The sequence below is a fragment of the Phoenix dactylifera genome, unplaced genomic scaffold, assembly GCF_009389715.1.
Source record: "Phoenix dactylifera cultivar Barhee BC4 unplaced genomic scaffold, palm_55x_up_171113_PBpolish2nd_filt_p 000769F, whole genome shotgun sequence".
NCBI lineage: Eukaryota > Viridiplantae > Streptophyta > Magnoliopsida > Arecales > Arecaceae > Phoenix > Phoenix dactylifera.
Window position 1 is genome coordinate 1 of NW_024068140.1, and position 20,372 is coordinate 20,372.

Here is a 20,372-nt window from a genome sequence, read left to right on the forward strand (position 1 = left end):
AGGTTTTGTTTCCCTTTTTAACCATTCTTACTTGAGGGACATTTAAACATTCTGAATATTGGTATTTACCACTTTAGTAAATAGAGAGAGAGAATCACTCAAGTTAATATATATGTATATACATACCTACATATATATATATATATATATATATATATATATATATACACACACACACTATAATATATATATATATAATATATGCCAATGTTCATGTACATATGTTATGGACATGTGCATACATAAACCTACTATTAGATTATTAATATTATGTATATCGAAAATATTTGCAATCATATATGATTGCTTGAAAATTGTATTGTGTGTTAATGAAATAAATATTATTTATATCTTGCCATACCAATTGAAGTGCTTCTTCTCTGCTTAATTTTATTACTTTTATTTGTCAATCCAGATTCAAAATATGAAGAAGATCATAGTATCTTCCATCACACCCATGGAATACTTTTGCATGATAAAGCCCAGTAATATGTGCACCTTTCTACATTTTTACTTGAGATGCTGACTGTAGCTTCTTGGTTAACTGCTGAACTTCAAACTGCTGGGAGAATAGCGTTTGAGAAGCAATCATTTCCAAGTCACATATCTGGTTAGAAATGAAAGTACCTATCATTTCCCAAGACATGAGAAATAGTATCGTGAAAGTTGCCTTTTGCTTTGATTACTTCACACCGAAATCCACCAGGCTTGTCCGAGAAAGGATTAATTCGTTAATGACGCTACAAACCTTGATTTAGTGCATTCAGCTGTTAAACTGGGTTTCACTCTATTTCATTTGTCTTACCAATTTACTTCCATAAATTTCAAGGAGAAAATATTATAATCAGAAGAAGAATGGCATCTTCGCAGTTTTGAACGACTCAGAGGACTCTTCTCTTTCTGCGATCACCGTCCCTCCCACGCTGCCCTTTTTCAGTGTTGTACCTCAGCAAACGCCAGTCCCAACTCTTTCCCAAAATCCCAAGAAAGATGGGCTCAGATCAGCTCTTGCAGCGGTTTCCTTCCATTCTCTAACTGCATCTTCTACTTCCTCATCTCTTGTCTCTTTGTAATCCTCCTGAATTGCCAATGTTCCAATGCTTACAAAAACTACACAGTTGGAGACTTCCTTGGGCTGGTATTGACAACCTCATGGAGCCCAAGGTTAACTACCAGAAATGGGCTGCTGGCAAGAACTTCAGCCTTGGAGATTTCCTCCGTAAGTCCACATTCCAAACTCTGGAACCAAATGGATGGTATTCTGTTTTGTAGCAGTTGTTCTGTTTCCCTTATCATGATTGATCTCATGGGCTATTGACTGTCTTTATCTTTCATATTAATGGCATGATGATAACAAATTTCCTATTTTATGATATTCCAAAGGTTCTCCTTTTCATTGTCTGCTTCCCCTAATTTTGAAAATAGTCCCATCTTTGCTAACATAAATTGGAAATAGGAAACTTCCTTGTTTTTAAGAGTGTGTTTTCTGCTGCACCTTTGTTTATAGTGCACAATATGTTCATAGGGCTCTCCTGAGTTTTGTTTGACTACAAAAAAATGATTTCAATCATCAGTTAGTTTATTTGATCAACCTAGTTTAATTCATGTCTTCCTCTATCCTTATTGGTCCTATTCATGCAATCAGAGGGGAAAGTCCATTAAATTTTTTGAGAGAAATGGGGAAAACAATAATAATAATAATAAAATTTCAAGTTAGAAGGATTAGCTGCCAATTGGAAGGTTTCAGATGCATCAGAAAGCTTAGGCAATCCTCTCTCTCTCTCTCTCTCTCTCTCTCTCTCTCTATCTATCTATCTATCTCTCTCTCTCTCTCTGAGGAGGTTAGGCAATCCTGTGGTGGACTTCCCCAACCTAAATTATGAGTGAAAAGTTTTTTCTTGCAGTTACTTGTTAGTTCATGATATTCTGTAGGAGTTTTGAGTTTGCTCTAAATCCTTCTGTTCCCAGTGACTCTCCTCTGTTGAAGGGGAGTTTGTTTCTGTCTTCCTGGGTGTTTATGTTGTTCCATCTGTTTCATTTTATTAATGAAGTTCGTTAGACCTAGACCAATCATTCTCTCTGAATAAAAGATTCTCTAGGGGGTCGCATGGATTCTATTTTGTGCCAATCAAATTGGCCAAAGGAGGGAGAAAAGAGTTTCCAACTAGAATTGGGCTGCAGCCTAATTCCTTCTGCGATTAGTGTTGTTAACCAAAACCTTGACCAGTCTCTCAAAATGTTTGTATGTAATTCATTCCCACTCTTGCCATTAGATTATGAAATGCTCCCTATGGTGAGTTCCTTCTGTCATTTAAGTTCTGAGAAAATGACAGACTTTCCTTTACACCTTTAACCCAATTGGCAGCAGATTTTAATATGATGGTGTAAATTTATGATCAAGATCAGCTCACTTCGATCTGCACAATAGAGGTTAAGATTGTCTCCTAACTTACTTTGTGAATTGTGCTCCATGTATCATAGATGTGCAGGTTCATTTTATATGTTTAGCGTGTACTGGTTAGCTGTTCCATCACCATCTGACATTTGTCGGTTTAACATACCTTACAAATTTCTAACCATCAATTATTTTTGATCTTTTTCATCTCAGACATGATATGAACTTAGAGATGTGTCATATTGAGCAGCCATATATAGGACCTCCCTTAAATTAGTATTGAATGGCAGAGCAATGGCTATATGCCAATCAAAGACTTGATACAAAGACCAACCTTGCCACAAGCCCCTTCAATTTAGTGGTACTAGGTCCAGCTCAAATACCTCTACGAAATATCTGTGATCGAGTAAATAGCTCTACGAACGAATGGATCCAATCGAAATGAAAAAATTTGTACAAGTTATATATTTCGTCACCACTTTATGAAAAAATTTTAGGTATGAATATGTCAGATATATGTGACTCGATTGGTAAAATAGTTTCCCTCTCCAAAAAAAAACATTTTTTTTTTACGGACTCACAAAGATAATATTTTGTTGCAAATGAACAAGCTTCACAAGCTCTATGCTCTGTAAAAGTGCATCATGAATGTCTCTTTATTCGGATCGATGAGCAAGTCTATTTCAGTGTCCCTGCATATGATGTGATATGGCAACTAAGCAGCTGACATGATTACTGATTATCCTGGACAGTGAAAAAGGTTGCTGAAGATAATCTCTAGTTTTCAATTCAGTAAACCGTTGCCGAATGCTCATTATTATATTTCCAAAGAGGTTAATAAATCTCCTAGGTGACTGCACGGATTTGTTCTTTTGGATAGAGTTTTACATCCCAATATCAGTAAACATCTTCTTGTGGGGATCTCGATATTGATATTTAAACAAATGCTTCCATCTCTAATTGTTGGACTACAGACCATACTTAATTCTAATGAGAAGGCATTGTCCTGCCGTGTAGTTTTCAACACAGACAAGAACCACTCAGTGGTCCAGACCTACAATGCAACCACGTACAAGCATTGCAACTACAACGATGCCGAGGACGATGACACGATGGAATGGTCTGCCGGAGAGCCGGAGTTCAGCAAGGAGGCGGCGACCGTCGCCGTGCCACTGCTCAAAGAAGGATTGACCTACTTCTTCTCAGGCAATTACGATGGCGAGCAATGTCAGCAAGGACAGCACTTCAAATCAACGTCAGCCATGGACAGGGATTGCCTCCTAGCCTCAAGAGCCCGTCGGGCGGCACCGGCGCCGAACAGCCCGGATGATGAGAGCTTGGTGCCTGACACTGTGGTTCCCTCCAACTTCAATAATCCAGCAGACACCAGCCCTGTTAATGCAACATCAGGGGCTGGTGAGGCTCTGCCCAGATTAGTGGGGAAGGAGGGTGGGAAGTTGCTTTTGGGGTTGGGGCTTGTGGGGGCTCTTCTGATTTATTGATGAAACTGAGATTAGCTGTGTTTCTCTAAGTATAGCTTATTTTTTATTGAATTTATTCCTAATAGTTAGTTTGGGGTATGGTATGGTGCTGAATTTATGTTTGGTTGATTGGATGTCTTTCATTGTATATGAAAATAAGAATGCAGTTGCATAATCTTATTTTAGTGTTTGATTAATTGTGTCAACAAAATGATAGTTCTTTGAGGAGCTAATATATATATGCAGTTGCATAGTCTTATGGCTTGCTGCTGAGTTCAAAAGGCCCAATTGTAAAGTCATCTAACAAATCTCATCTGGCCCTATCTTCGTCTTTTACTAATGATCGGTCGCTTATTACCGTTACTGCCTACTTCATTCAATAAGAAAAGGGCCCCCATATCGGACCAAAGGCGAAGAGCTCTCTAAGTATGCTGGCTTGCTTGCTTGGTAAGCGCTTGAAAAGTGTGTTACAAAGACTGCGCACTGAAGCTACTGGGATTGCCTTAATCATGCTTATGCTATCTCCATCTATTGGCTGCCCCCCGTCGTAGAATGGTGTAGCTAAGCTTCCATAGCTCCATTTGTGAGAACAAATCATTTTCTCCTGCTAGGCTGGTCTATGTTGCAACAAGAGGAGCTCCTCATGGCATTGCCATGAAAATTAAAGGCAGCTTGGGAGGGTGCCATGGGCCAATGGTTTATGGATTGGATAAAAATTTGACCTTAAGATGATAACAATTGGTCATTACTTGAATCAATCACTATTTAGGTCAGGCCGCTTCACAAGTTTGTTTCTGCTGCTCATGCCCATACCTTTTTTTTTTTTTACTCGGATGGCTTAGATTCTTTTTGTGATTTTAATTTTACAACATTATGTGTTGCCTTCTACTTCCCTGGCATGTATTAATTATTTTATTTACATTTTTAGCAGACGGAATATATATATACATGAATACATACATACATATATATACATATATACATAATATACATACATGCACATAATATAAATACATACATACATACATAACATATATATATATAAGATAATAGAATTTTCAAAAATATAATAAAAATAAAAATAAAAATTCTGAGACGTTGTATTCTTAAATCTTTATTATGGAAAAAAAACGAAAAACATGACGCGACAAAACCATGTGCAAGTTATCAGCCCACTCCAACATTTCTGGTACACGTGTCGCTCTTTAGGAATTTCCTTATTCAGGAAGTAGCGCCATAGATCAAAGAAAAACAAAGAAAAGAAAATAAAAGAAAACTTTCGGGCTTTCGTCTCGTTGTCCACCGCCTATTCAAATCCCTCTCTATAGCCCGCCCTACTCTCTTACTCCCAGCCTTCCGAAAACCCCCACTCCCCATGGAAGAAGACGACGATCTCTGGCAGCGGTACCTCGAGCTCGACGACGACGACCCCGGCGGAGGGCCCGACTCCCAGCATCTCTCCTCCTCCCCCTCCTCCCCCTCCTCCTACCTCGCTGGCTTCCTCATCGCCAACATCGTCGGCCTCCGCTACTACTCCGGCACCATCAGCGGCCGCGAGATGGTCGGCCTCGTCCGCGAACCCCTCAACCCCTACGATCCCAACGCCATCAAGGTCCTCAACACCCGCATGGCCCAGATCGGCCACATCGAGCGTTCCGTCGCCGCCGTCCTCGCCCCGCTTCTCGATTCCCGCCTAGTCTCCGTCGAGGGCATCGTCCCCAAACCCCCCAAGAACCGCAATCCATACCGCCTTCCCTGCCAAGTCCACATTTTCGCCCGTCCCGACGCCATCCCCCTTGTCCGCGATGCCCTCGACCAAGGCGGCCTCCAGCTTATCGACGAGTCAGATCTCCAGTTCGGCCTCTCCGAGGCTGCCATCGTCCAGGAGAGGAATTCCAATTCCAATTCCAAGGCGGGAACGGTGCTCGGAGGATCGACGATATATTTGCTCTCGTTGGTAAAGAGGACGAGGCGAAAAGGTTCCAGCTTGAACCCCCAAAGGAGTTCGTCGTATCAGAGCTCTTTGCGCACCAGAAGGAAGGGTTGGGGTGGTTGGTCCGAAGGGAAAATTCATCCGATTTGCCGCCATTTTGGGAGGAGCGGAGCGGGAGCTTCGTGAATGTGCTGACGAATTACCAGACCCACGAGCGGCCGGAGCCGCTAAGGGGTGGGATCTTCGCGGACGACATGGGTTTGGGAAAGACCCTTACTTTGCTCTCTCTCATTGCCGTTAACGGGCCTGGTAGTACCAGTAGTTCCTCTGTGAAAAATATAGGAGGAGAGGATGAAAAGTCGAGAACTTTGGGTCGTCGGAAGAAATCGAATTCAGGTAAAAATGATGGGGGTGCTCGTCAAAGACGCAAACTTAATGACGGGATTCGGAGTACTGAGGTTTTAGGCTCGAAGACGACGTTAGTTGTGTGTCCACCTTCAGTATTTTCGTCATGGATAACTCAGTTGGAAGAACATACGATGCCTGGTAGTTTGAAGGTCTACTTGTACCATGGGGAACGTACAAGGGAACCGAAGGAGCTTCTGAGGTATGATATTGTGCTGACAACCTACAGTACTTTGGCTGCAGAGTTTAGTGATCCTGAGTCACCTATGAAGGAGATAGAGTGGTTAAGAGTTATATTAGATGAGGCTCATTTGATCAAGAATTTTGCTGCTCAGCAGACGAAAGCTGTCATTGCTTTGAAGGCGGAAAGGAGGTGGGCAGTAACAGGGACACCCATTCAGAACAGTTCCTTCGATTTATTCTCACTCATGGCTTTCTTAAGATTTCAGCCATTTTCAATTAAGTACTATTGGCAGAGCTTAGTACAGCGCCCATTAGCACAGGGGAGTAACAGCGGATTATCACGTCTGCAGGTAAGTTGGCTTTATAACTTACCATGCTTTTATTTCCTTTCTAATTTTATTTGCACAGCTTTTCTAGGTTTGTTGATGACACAGCAGTTTGTAGACGGTGTTCAAAATCCAGCTTTATCTTTAAATGTTTTTCGCTCAATTTTAATCCTTATGTGGTTATTCTAGTGGATTATAAAATTAGCATGTTCTAATTTCCATGTGGTCCCTTTTAAACTGCAGATCATTACTATTCACATTATTTAAGCTCCTACATTTTTTAGTTGACTCTATAATAGAATTGTAAATAAAACTGCACAGGTTGCTAATTTAGACTTGAATAAATCTCTCTAAGCTAGCTTTGTTGCATTTCAAGTAAGTTGCAACTGGAAACAAATTTTGAGAAGGACTTTTATTACTATTGTACATCTCCACGCCTCTCCAACCAAACCCATATAATCTCTCTCATATTTAGGAGCATCTTTATTTTCATGTAAACGGTTAAAAGTACATCTCTTACCACTGCCATCAGTCACTTTTGATTTATTGCATGTTCTGATAAGGAAGAAGTACTAGACTTTCTTTTACTCTATGCAACACAGTTTGATAGCATCTATAAGAGTTCCACATATGATTTTTATACCTGAAATAGCACATTAAGCTTGTTTGCATCCACACATATGTTCATACAAACAGGCCTTTAAGAGATAAATATTGCACTAATTGGTGGTGGTCATCCATGAGAGAGGTGGGTGCACTTTCACCTGCTGTCCATCTAATTTCATCATACTTACAAGGAATAATGTGCTTCCTGACTGATAAAGAACTATTTTTCCTGTGGCTGTTTTTTATTTATATTTAACCTTTGAATTATACCTAAACACCTTGGAATCACTTATTCTTAATACCTTATTGAGCAGTAAGGAATCTCAAATCGTGACTCCAAGCTCCCCTAGTTCTTTGGTCTATTTGCCTTTTCAGCACAGTGTATGCTTTTATTTAATCACTATTGATCCCCCATTCAATAAAAAAGAAAAAAAAAAACTCTAGTGAATTTTTCTTTTTGCTTGATGCTTTAAGGAACTGATGCATGATATAACATATGTAGGCAAGCATCTTGTTTGCTTCAGATAGAAGCATCTGCATGCTTCATCAAACTTTTGATTTTAAATATGACACCTGCAATGGGATGGAGTTGAAATATTTTTCATGGTCCATGCATTTATTGTTCATATAAGACAGTTAAAATCTTAGCTGTCTTATATAAACAACCTAATTGGAGGTCTTGCTAAAATCTAGAAAGTCATATCTATACAAACATGTGAGATTTGCTTGTTGAGATATATATTTTAACCAGAAAATGTTTCCAATGTGCATCTAGCCATCTCTTGATGCAACATGGTGCAGATAATAAACAGGGAAAAGGAAATGAGTTGACCTTCTTCAGCAATTTGGTTGTAGTGCGTATGAAGGATTGGTTGTTTGGCATCATGGGTTTATCTTTAAGTTTGATTAGAAGGATTAAGGTCATGTATAGAGAGCCACTGGTATATAACTTTCTCTATGGTTAAACTTTTGTCGTGTCAACGAACTTTGATACAAATTTCTTTTTCATAGTATTGAGCCCTTGCGATAGAATTAGCATAACCCTCTCAAATTTGGTTGCTATTGATTTCCTTGATGGTGTCTGATATTTATGTAATACGTTTTATTTTGCTCTTATTTCAATTCTTAACCATAATTCAGCAATCAGAAGATTCTTCTAAGAGCCCTATGTTGTGGTGCATTAGAGTTTTCCCAAAGTTTGTAGGCAAGATTTTAAAGTCCATGTTCCTTTTAGAAGAAAGGCCTTGAAATTGGAGAATGTATTCTTCATCTAGTTTTAGGTAATAGGGGAGCATAAAAAAGTCAGTTCATGCCATTAGAGAGGTCTAGCTGAGTCTCCCCTAAATGCAGTTATTACCAAACTGATAGTTAAACCATGAAATTCTAGAGATAAATAAACCTACAAAATAAACACCATGGACTGTATCATATTACTAAGATTAGCACCTTAGATTATTAGGTCTAAAGGGTCTGCTTAGCTTTTTTCATTGATTGAAGTTCTTAAGTTTTATAGCCTAATAGAGTTTGGCGCCTTAATATATGCTTTAGCTCACATCAAGTATATCACAAATTACATGATGATGTTAGTGTCAAGGTTAGAGATATTAATTTGGTTTTTATGAAAAATAATAATCATATAAATTGTTTCTTGTGTTCCTTGGATTATGGTATAGAAATAACCCATGGTGGAGTAGTGTCTTTAGCTCAAATAGAGTGCTTAACAATGTTTTTTTAGGAATTGAGTGGTCAAGTAGGGTCCAATAAGACACAGAGATGCAGGTTCTAGGAAACTTGTAGGAAGGTAGAACTTCCTTCAACCATTTCTTTCTTTATTCTTTTTTTTTCTCTTCTGTTTATTGTTCTTATAGCAAAGACAATAATTGCTAAGACAATGATGTTATTGTCTCTTATAGACATCATTGAAAAGGAGGTCAAAAGGAAGAGGAGGGAGGGAAGGATGAGTTGTCGGAAGAGGAGGATGAGGTGATTAAGAGGAGCAAAGGAATTTGCTCTCACACTTGTGCCACCTGTACTTCATGCCAAGTCTGTACAGCCAGTTGGTGTCTCTGTCGTTTCTTCCTCACTCTGGTCCCATTTCGTAAGCTCTCTATTTTTATCTTGACAACTGCAGCACGTGAGAGAAATGAAAAGCACACTTGATCCCGGTTGCCTATTTGTAAGTTGGCATGATACTTATCGACCTTACCTCTTGCCTATTTTTAATATCATATAAGTAGGCTGCCTAGGCCTTAGGCAAGGCACCTTGACATCCAAAGCAGTTGTCTAGGTCATCTTTTAGTGGACTACATTTAAGCGTTATTGTAAAAAATCAACCTCAGATCATGGTTTTTGATTAAGATGAAAATTGACAATGATATTCCTTAACCATCATTTACAAATTCCATTCGAGAAGTTTATTTGTAGCATTAAATGTTTCTTTGAAGTGATTTAGAGCTTGCCAATAACCCTATATTTTATGTGAAAATGTTCATAATGTAACCATGGGCTTTGCAAATCATGGTGGTAAGCTAATGCCCCCCATTTGCAATCTCATTGTACTGTCTCCTTTTGTATATGTGTACTAAACAGATAACCGGGTATGCTTTGGCAATACTACTAGTTATGTAAGATTGTATTACTTTTACGTGAGACAGGAAACTTGAAGCAAAATATTTCAGAACTGATACATATCAAGATTATGTCCAATAGTAAATTATATTTGAAGAAAGCTTAGTGAAAAGCGATAATATAATAGTTATGATCAATCTCACAGTCAAGGAAATAAAATTGATTTTATCTAATTTACAACTTTTTATGTGAAAAGACAAAACTATATCTTAAAGTCTTTGACAAGTACAACTTTTCTGTCCTTTCCGGAGAGAAATCAGGCTGAGCAAATGCGATCAATTTCTTATCTAATTATGTTTCAAATTCTTATTTCATTTAGAATACCTAAAAGAAGTAGACATAATTTGTATTGATGCAAGCTTCTACTTCAAATTAAGAGTATGAAGAAAGAATAAAACAATTCTAATTATCTCTCTTCAATGTTTTGCAACTTTATAAGCAAAATATTAGGTTCATCAATGAATTTAAAGAGACACTGTAGCTATTAGGATTGTAGAAACCCATAAGAACAGAAAACACCTCTGCACTGAGATGGAAGTAGCTTGAAATATACATAATGTAGTAGATATAGTGCAGTCAATACTAAACACCATTCTATAGAGGTCATCAAGAAATCCTTGTTTTTGGTGGAATGTTTGGTTAACATGCCAGTAGTTAAATGCATGAAGAAAGAGAAACTGAAGAAAATCAAATGGTTATTGCAATTGAGAGACAATGAAGTATCCCCTCACCCAAATGGAGTGGAACCTAAATCCTTGCCATCTCCTCCACAACCAAGATAGCAAACTGCGTATGTTGCTGTTTCTACTGACAAACCTTACCCTGAGAGAGGAGTTGGAGGCAAGGTGGTTATGCTGGCGGCTAACAGTATTCACAAGGAGTAGGTGGCCAGCTGGTGGCAGTGGTGCTAGAAGAGGAGGCCTTCTTTAATTTGTCCATACAGAAGAAAAAAAGAAGAGAAGGCTTGCATAGTCAGACCTCGCATTCCATGAGACTAAATACAACAGGAATTATATTAAAGAAGAAGAAGAAGAAGAAGAAGAAGAAGAAGAAGAAGAAGATAAAAGATATTCAGACCTAATGAGCTGTTAATATTTCTATATATAACTTTTACATCAAATATGCCTTGTTACTACTGTTCGAGGAAAAATCAATGGAGCATCTGGCTTTGAGAGGAAAGTTATGGTTATATAAACTGGCAAGTAAGTCGTGGAACAAAGTTGGATTTGGATATGCTTGGTACTTAATGCTTTTAGAAGGTGAACCTGAGATGGCAGTGTTTTTTCCTAATTGATATGATTTCTTTTCGAAATTTTGGATGAACTTTGTTAGTGTTATATGTAGATAGCACAGTGTTTCCATTCTGAATTTGATCTCAACGGGTGAGAATAAGTACTCAGAATATGAGCTCATGTTATCTTAGATGTATTTTAATTATCTTTCAGGCCTTGATGGGTACCATTTCCCTGCGGCGAACAAAAGATACCCAGAGCGGAAACAAGAGTGTGGTTGGGCTGCCACCAAAAACTATTGAAACTTGCTTTGTGGAACTCTCTGCTGAGGAATGTGAATATTATGATCATATGGAATCAGAAGCACAAAACACAGTGAGGGAGTACATCGACGCAGACACTGTGTTACGCAATTATTCTACTGTACTTCATATTATATTACGGCTTCGCCAGATCTGTAATGATATGGCATTGTGTCCATCAGACATTAAATCATTCCTTCCATCTGATACTCTTGAAGGTAACATATTTTTGATACATCCGTCCTAGCAAAAAAAAAGAAAAAAGTAACATATTTTCATTCATTTTTAATTTAAAGTTCTTTAAAAGGTTGTTATTAATCTCTTATATTAGGCATTTGCTGGAACCATGTAGGTGTTTTTCATAGGCAGTACTTTGTAATGGATATATATGTAAAAGCTTTTGATTATATTAATTATAATTGTGATGATGATACTATCTTTAAAGAGTTGCTACTGTAGTGCTATGCATGTAATTAGCATAAGTAAAGCAACATTCTTCTGGAGACTAAACTCGTGGTGCAAGTTCTGTGAACTGTACTCTATATTTGCCATTTTATGTTGTATGTGGCATTTAGATTGCTTTTAGGAAGATTTATCTGTGGAACAAAAATTTTGCTCTTTTTATTTTTGTTAACCAGTTTTGTCATTTTTAAAAGTATTGCTTTTGTTATTTAGCACTCTTTATGCTACTTTTAAGTAATACTGTGTTTACTATGTGTGGTTGATTTTAGCAGCTTTCTTTCCTATTTGAGTTAGTCTCTAAGAAACTGAAAGGCTTCTAATTGTGAGGCTTATGATAAGCCTTCTTTGTTGTAAAACAGAGTCAACTTGATCTAGGTTGTTCTATGGTAGCCAGTTGAAAACAAGAGATTTCTAGCTCTCTCTGCCCTCTTCAGTTGGTTAAAGTAGAATAGATCCAATAGAATGTGCAGGAAGGAGAAGTTATATTAGTTTTATGGAGATGCTGATTCTTAGATTTTTTTTTTTTGTCATAATCTTGACCCTTTGTACGTCAATTTAAAGTATTTGCATGCCAATACCAAGTACTACATATCAGGAGCCTTTTATGGATCTATTATTATTTTTACCTTTTGTTTTGCTTTATTAATTTTTGGGCTTTTCATATTTATTCAGTTTTTGTTCTGTTTGAGATTTTGATTTTGTATAAAAAAAGCTAAAATGGCGATCTAAAGCCCTAAGGGATAAATTATATGGTTGATGTTAGAGAGGCTTCCAATGGTAAAAGAGGACCCAACTTTGAATTTTCCTAGCTCGATAGTCAAAGAGCTATTTCACAACTTTAATGGCATAAGAATTGTTGATTATTGTGAATTTCAGTATGAGTAAAATTCCTATGGAATGAAGCTGTTGAAAGATTTGTCTCTAGGTACTTAACCCATTATACAGCTTGGTTTGTATACATATTATCTTGGTTATGGTCCTTGTGTCTCTAGGTTCATCAAGGGGCAAGTTGTTTTCAAAAAAATAATTGAGGTGATATTTCAAATGTTCAATGCATGTATAAATTGATATGTTCATATAGTTTGCAAGTCAATAATATAATGAAACCCTTGATACAAATTTATATTTGATTACTATTGAAGATTATCTTGCTTGAATGTTTGGGTGAGAATAGTTTGGAATAAGGATTGCTGTACCGGAACCGAGCTCCGGATCGGTTGTCTGGCAGCACAGGTCGGTACGACCCTATCCCATGTCGTGTCAAGCCCGTACTGACACAGCAGAGGTGGCAGGGGAAAGGGAGAACGGGAGAGAGAAAAACAAAAAGAGAAGGGGGAGAATGGGAGGGAGGCCGGCCGGCGGACGGCTAGGAGCGGACGGCTAGGAGAGGCCGGTGAGCCGCAAGGTTTGTTTGAAACAGGGGTTCCAGAGGGGCCTCCTATTTCGAACGAAATAGGGGATCGGAGGCAGAGCCCCTCTTTTGCCTCCTCTGTGTGGCAGCTTTCTAGCCCTCTGTCGGCTAGCATCCACCTCCCTCTCTTTTCCTTCCTCTCCCTCTCCCTCCCTCCCCCGCTCTCTCTTTCCTTTCTTTTCTTTTCCTTCTCCCCGTTCGTTGCCGTTCTCATTTTGTTTGCTGTAACCATTTCAGTCTGCCGCGGTACGGCTTGATACACTCTAAACTGGTCGGTTCGGGACAGTTTCGCCAACCATGGTTTGGAATTATGAATGTGTACTTGAATGTCATGCTGTATGATGTTTATTGGTGCCCTATGAGGGTTGTTACATTTTTTGGCCTTGAAGTTAATCTTGTTCATTCATGACCTATGAAGAATACATGTTATTGTTATATGAGATGCATGTGACACTATGTACTAATGTCTCCATCTATTGTAACATCTAGTATATACTGAAAAAAATTACAATATATGATCTTATATTTGGTGCTTTGCAAATGAAGATGCCTCTATCAATATGCTTTGAATGTTGAGGAACACTCGCTCAACTGCGTATCCATGTATTAAGGTAGCACATGCCAATACCATGCCAACTGCCATTAACATTATATTATGCTTGGTACATAATATAATGTGTCAATCATTGTGCCATGTGTCAATCATTGTGCTATTGTCAAACAATTGGTAAGGAACAGGATGGGTATATGTTTTGTTGCATCGACCATGCAGCGAGGCACTGAGCATCCATGATAGTACCTAACACTATGTGACAAAGAGTTGAGCAAATACATCACACAGAGATTCTTATGCATCAACTCTATGACAACAAGACATGTGCATCCATCAGTTTGGGTAAGGCCATGACCCCATATCAATATCAAATCTTTAGGCCCAAGCTTGGTCCAGACTAGCCTCAGGCCTACTTTTCATAGTCAAGCCCACCTTGCAGCAAAACTGCAGGCTTGAGCCAAACTTGGTTAATCCGACCTATGTGACCTAGGTCTAGCTGCAACATTGTGTGAGAGAGAAGAGGATGGAGAAGGGAGGGAGGGAGAGGGAAGAGAGGAGACTATCTTCTGTGGGATGCTGGATGGAGAGGAAGTGGCTGGTTATAGGGGAGAAGGGGGTGCTGAGCTACATGCACACACATACACAGAGTTGGAAGGGAGAGCGGTGGAGCTGTGGAGGAGAGAGGCACAACTGATCATGGGGAGAGAGGGTGGAGAGATAGAAAATGTTAGAGGAGGAAGGTGAAAGCATTTTTGTGATTATATAACATTATATTGAAATAAATCATAGTTATTCAATAACTAGTATAGGATATGTCCACATTGATTTTTGAAATGAAAGAGTTCGAGTGCTTTTATTATCTAATTCATTTGCGGACGACTCATTCATAGATATGGATAATTTAATCATTGCACATATCACTGCTACGTTTAAAATGACTATGTGCTTTTTCTTAGGTGACCTCAATTCATGTGCGTGCTTCACATATAGGGTCTGTTGTAGGGGTTCCTGAATTTAGTCCTACATCGACCGAGTAGCGGAAAGGTCTGTGCCTTATAATGGGGGCTCAAAGCTTTTCCTTACGAGGGCCTTTTTTTGGAACAAAACTGTGCGGGGTGGCTCCTCTCGCGTGCCCAAGTGCCCAGAGGTCTACGATCCCCAGAGTGGACAATACCTCGTGGGGGACCCAGCTCGCTTTTCCGCTTGCGCTCGGTTAGGACTGTGCTGTTGCTTGGGTCAGCCCGGCAACAGATGGTGTGCCAGGTAGGGGCCCCGACCGGCATAGGACCTTCCCGCTAGGGGGGTTGTGTTGTAGGGTTTCCGAATTTAGTTCCACATCGACCGAGTAGTGGAAAGGTCTGTGCCTTATAATGGGGGGCTCAAAGCCTTTCCTCACGAGGGCCCTTTTGTGGGACAAAACCGTGCGGGGTGGCTCCTCTCGCGTGCCCAAGTGCCCAGAGGTCTACAATCCCCAGAGCGGACACTACCTCGTGGGGGACACAGCTCGCTTTCCCGCTCGCGCTCGGTTGGGACTGTGCTGTTGCTCAGGTCAGCCCGGTAACAGGGTCTATTTGGTTTTTGCAGCAAAAGTAACTTTAGGGCACTTTCAGAAAGTGCATTTTGAAAAAGTGGGCATTTTTACCCTTTGGTTTGCTGAGAAAGTGATGGTTGTTTAAGTGTTTCATGGTAAGGTAAAGAAAGTCATATTTAGCATGTGTTGAATGAGTAAGATATTTTTATTTTATTATTATCTTTTTTTATCGATGTTTAAATAATATTATTATTATATCAAATATGAATATAACCATGTACTGATTTAAATACAATAATAATATTTTATTATTGATTATTTTCTTAATGTTTAAGTAATACTGATAATACTCCTGTCAGAAAATTTTATTATTATAATTATTAATAGTAATATAACTATTATTTTTTTTGATTAGTAATAGTTATTAAATAATTTAATAATTGTGTAATATAATTCAACAATAAGATGTTATTATATTTTGATATAATATGTTATAATAATAATATACTACAATATAATAATCATATAATTTGATATAATAATATCATCAATAACTATTATTACAATATAATAATATTTAAAATAAAATCAGTACAAATAATATAATTAATCATAACTAATTCTAACTAATAACATTTTAGTAATTTAAAATTAGTTATTGTAATAAACAATATTATAATATAATAAAAATACAAATATTATATTCTAAGATAATAAGATATTATAAAACTTCTTTGACACCAAATTGTAGAAACAAGGTGGTTGAAGATGGCATTAGAAAATTGAGGAATTCCATATGATCCTACTGCGGTGATATGAGGGAATTGGGTTTGAAACTCAAAGATACAATGATGTTTGGCCAGTGCACTCTTCTTTGGCCGTCACTCGAGACCTTCCTAGACTTACAACACTATTAACTGTTTAAAAATACGATCGTGATTTGGGACCTTCAAAAGGCTACAAGTAGGCAGGTCTTGGTCCAGGTCTAATGTGACAAATACCTTTTCTGAATTAACTTTAGTTCAAGATTTGAAATTGGAACCAACCAATCACTTGGTGGGTCTAGGTTAGGTCGGGCCAAGCCCTAAATTTAATGCTAAACTCTTTGAACTAAATCTTGTGGCTCAAGACTGACCCAATTGAAAGTTAAGACCGACCCAATTGAAATTTGTGACCTTATTTGGGATAGATGCCTAACCCATGGGTTTTAATTTTGGATACATATCGGATTTAATTTGGCTCAGATTCATGTATGATCCAGGGATACCAACCTGTTTTGTTCCCAGGACTTCATGAATGATAGAATGAGAAACTCTTGGTCTACCTATGATCCAACTATGTTATCATTGTCATGCATTTGACTACTGGAACTTAGTTTTGGACAATTGCTGAGCCTTTTGGTCCAGCCAGAAAACAACAAAATTCTTGGCACTGATGCATAAGCTGGAAACAAATTAGATTTTGAGTTTTGGCGAAGCCTTTTGGTTCAGCAGGAATCCAACAAATTCTCAGCATTGATCAATTGTTAAGCTGGAGTTTAATTAGTTTCCAGCAGTTATTTTGGCTGGATAATTGAATAAATCTTTCCCATTTGAACCAATGTAATAACTGTTCCATGTTAAACAACAAGAAGCCTTTCTGTGTAGTTGAACATTGTATTGCAAATTTGATGTCAGCTTTGGGCTTTTCCATTGAACAATAAGCTCAAAATGTGCTGGTGCTAACGTGATTCTCAGCATATCTTGATATCTTGCAAATAAGGACAGAAAATAATCCTTCGGTCATGATATGTCAGTTGACTACATACATGACTTCTCTATATCATGTTCAGCAAACTTTTGCAATGCTTATCTTCAACTGCCTGGCTAAACAGTATTTGTAGCAGTTAATTGTTTCTTTTGATATATGCAGCATCCATAAAGGATATTATCAATAGAGGTGGAGTTTTAGAACTTTATCCCCTTTCACACTGCATGAACCACACTTTTGTTCTAAGTTGTGTTTGGTAGAGGGGATAACTTTTGTAGGGTTATCCCTCTACTATTGGTCTATTCCACGAGAGGAGCCAATTTGTGGTATATGATTGAATGGATGAGTGGAGGGAATAAGTGATTGCAACTATTTTCATGATAATGACAAATTGTCCTCCCATTTTTTTGTGTATTTAAAGAGCGGATAGGGGCAAAATCATAGCTAGAAGGGATAAGTTTTCGCTATTCTGCCAGATAATTCTATTCTGGCAATTTGGTGGAATAGAATTATCCAGATAAATCCACTTGGACTTATATGGATAAGGCTATTATGTAGCCTGTTTAGGGGAATATGGATAACTCTCAATTCTTTTGTTGCAGTTTAGTTGTCATGTTCCCTTTGTCATTTTTTTTATCATGTAACTATTCTAATAAAAAAGATATTGTATGTGCAGATGTGTCTCGAAATCCAGAGCTGTTAAAGAAGTTGGCCTCATTGGTTGAAGATGGAGATGACTTTGACTGCCCTGTCTGCCTCTCTCCGCCAATCAAAGCTGTCATAACTTGTTGCGCTCATATTTTTTGCCAAGCTTGCATTCTAAGAACCTTGAAGCACCTGAATGCCTGCTGTCCTATTTGTCGCCATCCCTTATCAAAATCAGACCTTTTTTTAGCCCCATCAACAGAGTCATCCAAAGATGATGAGTCCAAAGTTTTTGTTTCTGATAGACCTGTCTCTTCAAAAGTTTCTACCTTACTGAAGCTTCTATTGGAAACCAAGAAACAGAACCCTAAAATAAAGTCGGTCATTTTTTCTCAGTTCAGGAAGATGTTGATCCTGCTCGAGGAGCCACTAAAGTCTGCTGGATTTGGAATTTTGCGATTAGATGGCTCCATGAGCGCAAAGAAGAGATCTGAAGTGATCAAGGAATTTGGCAAGGGTGATCCTGGTGCACCCACGGTGCTACTGGCCAGCCTTAAGGCTGCAGGTGCAGGAGTAAATCTAACAGCAGCTTCAAGAGTATACCTGGTCGAACCATGGTGGAACCCAGCACTTGAGGAACAGGCAATGGACAGGGTGCACCGGATTGGGCAGCAGCAGGATGTAAGGGTGGTAAGGCTGATAGTGAGGGGTAGCATTGAGGAGAGGATCCTTGAGTTGCAAGAAAGGAAGAAAAAATTGGCAAGTGGTGCATTTGGGAGCAAGGCAGCCAAAGAACAGAAGCAGATGCGTGTTGAAGATGTTCGCATTGTGATGCGTCTGTGAGTTCTTGTCACATGCTTTTGGGTTTCAATCAAGCATATAGTATAAGTACATGCATGTGCACATTAACAAACTATAGGTGCATAGTTTTGTTCCATAATCCATGTGCACTGCTTGGATAGCTATTTTCCTGTGATGCTATTGGTAACATGTAGGTTTTGGATTAGCTCGGCCTCTCACATATATCGTAAGTTGGAGGAGAATCTAGAATATGCATATTTTGGAATTATGTATAAAAATAGCTATAAGCAAAAACAGTGATAATATTTATAGGTATGTCCCTCTTGAGGAGGTTGTTATTTTAAATGAGATTACAAACTTGAGCTTTCCTTACATTAGTTAAATTACCATTATTGTTCTCTTGTCATAAAATACATAGGGCTGCGACTAATATCCGTCTCATAGCTCCAGTTCCTTGTTGAAACCTCTTGTTGTCTAAATCATGAGAAAATTATGATAAAACTTATTGTGCTGGCCAATAAAACATTATCTCAGCTGGTTGGCATGATTCTCCCCATACTACAGGTCCAGAGTTTAAACCTTGGTGGTGGCAACCTCACTATGTTCCTCAAAAAAGTAAAAAGAAAAGCAAAAAAGAACTTGTTGCGAGTTAGTGGAAATGGCAAGAGTTGCACTATCTACTCTAATGTTCGCTAAAAAAGTACATGAGGAAACAAGCAGATAAGTAATGTTATTATGTTGCGAAATATTAATTTTATTTTCTTTCGTTTTTCTTTTAGAGTATGTTTGGTTGTCGGCAAAAAGGTTTTGGAAAACCAAAGCTTCTGGAACAGTTGGTTTTCCAACTGTTTAGCTGATTAAAAAACTAATAACAAATTTAACTTTTTTTGAAATTCTCTGAAAAATGTTTTCTTTTTCTTTTTATTTTCCATAGTTTTTTAATCAACCAAACATAAAACAAACCATATAACATCCGAGATAATCACTAAATTAGAGGTTTGATAATTTTGTCTAAAAACTCCCTAGGAAACTAAGTCTAACAAAACATGTGTTGCTTCGTATCTTTATGCAGCCTTCAAGTCACAAAGGGTATATAATATGTTAAGTGTTAATAATCCCACATAGAATAGGGAAAGAGCCTTAGTGGTGCTTATATGCTCATGGGCTTATCCACAAATTAGCTTAAACTTTTGGGTTGAATTTTAATATAGTATCAGAGCTCGGTTCCTTTCCACTTCTGATGTGAGTCTATTCTTAAACACCCCCTCTCACTTGGGAGCCCAGGGGATGGAACCTAGAACGAGGCAAAATACGTGGATTAAAGTGAGGCATGGAGGCATCAGTGTAAGAGGAATTGTGGGCTCTGATACCATGATATAGTTTAATTCAAACCTCTCAGGTGGAAGACTGAGGAATGGAACTCAGAGCAACGGATGATAGGTGGATTAAAGTGAGGGTGTGGAGTCATCTGAGGATAAGAGAAATTGTGGGCTCTGGTGTTGAAAGAGTGGAAGTAATCCGACATCAGATAGGGAAGGATCTTAGTAATGCTTATATAGTCATAGGCTCATCCACCTCCTAGATTAAGCTTTTGAGTTGGATTTTAATATAATGAATTTAGAAATGTACCAATAATCAGTAAACACCATCCAATATGACTCTTAGATCTAAAGATCGTGTTCTGAATTTTTCAAGTATCTGACTAATAGAAGGGCATCTGACTTTACCC

General features: G+C 38.3%; 2 protein-coding genes across 2 annotated transcripts; both read left to right on the forward strand.

The window, feature by feature from the left end:
* Positions 1-3,301: 3,301 nt before the first annotated feature.
* On the forward strand, positions 3,302-4,069 carry LOC120107114. The gene has a single exon (XM_039120281.1). The coding sequence runs from the start codon at positions 3,340-3,342 to the stop codon at positions 3,895-3,897; it is 558 nt and encodes a 185-aa protein (XP_038976209.1). The 5' UTR covers positions 3,302-3,339; the 3' UTR covers positions 3,898-4,069.
* Positions 4,070-5,151: 1,082 nt separating this feature from the next.
* LOC120107110 (putative SWI/SNF-related matrix-associated actin-dependent regulator of chromatin subfamily A member 3-like 1) lies at positions 5,152-19,003 on the forward strand. The gene is given in 4 exon segments (XM_039120271.1): positions 5,152-5,764; positions 5,767-6,747; positions 11,403-11,709; positions 17,874-19,003. Coding segments are annotated over 4 exon segments (2,613 nt in total). The 5' UTR covers positions 5,152-5,251; the 3' UTR covers positions 18,686-19,003.
* The last annotated feature ends 1,369 nt before the right edge of the window (positions 19,004-20,372 follow it).

Bases quoted from the DNA above. Each gene is read 5' to 3' on its own strand.
- LOC120107114 (XM_039120281.1), top strand. From the start codon at position 3,340: ATGCTTCCATCTCTAATTGTTGGACTACAGACCATACTTAATTCTAAT.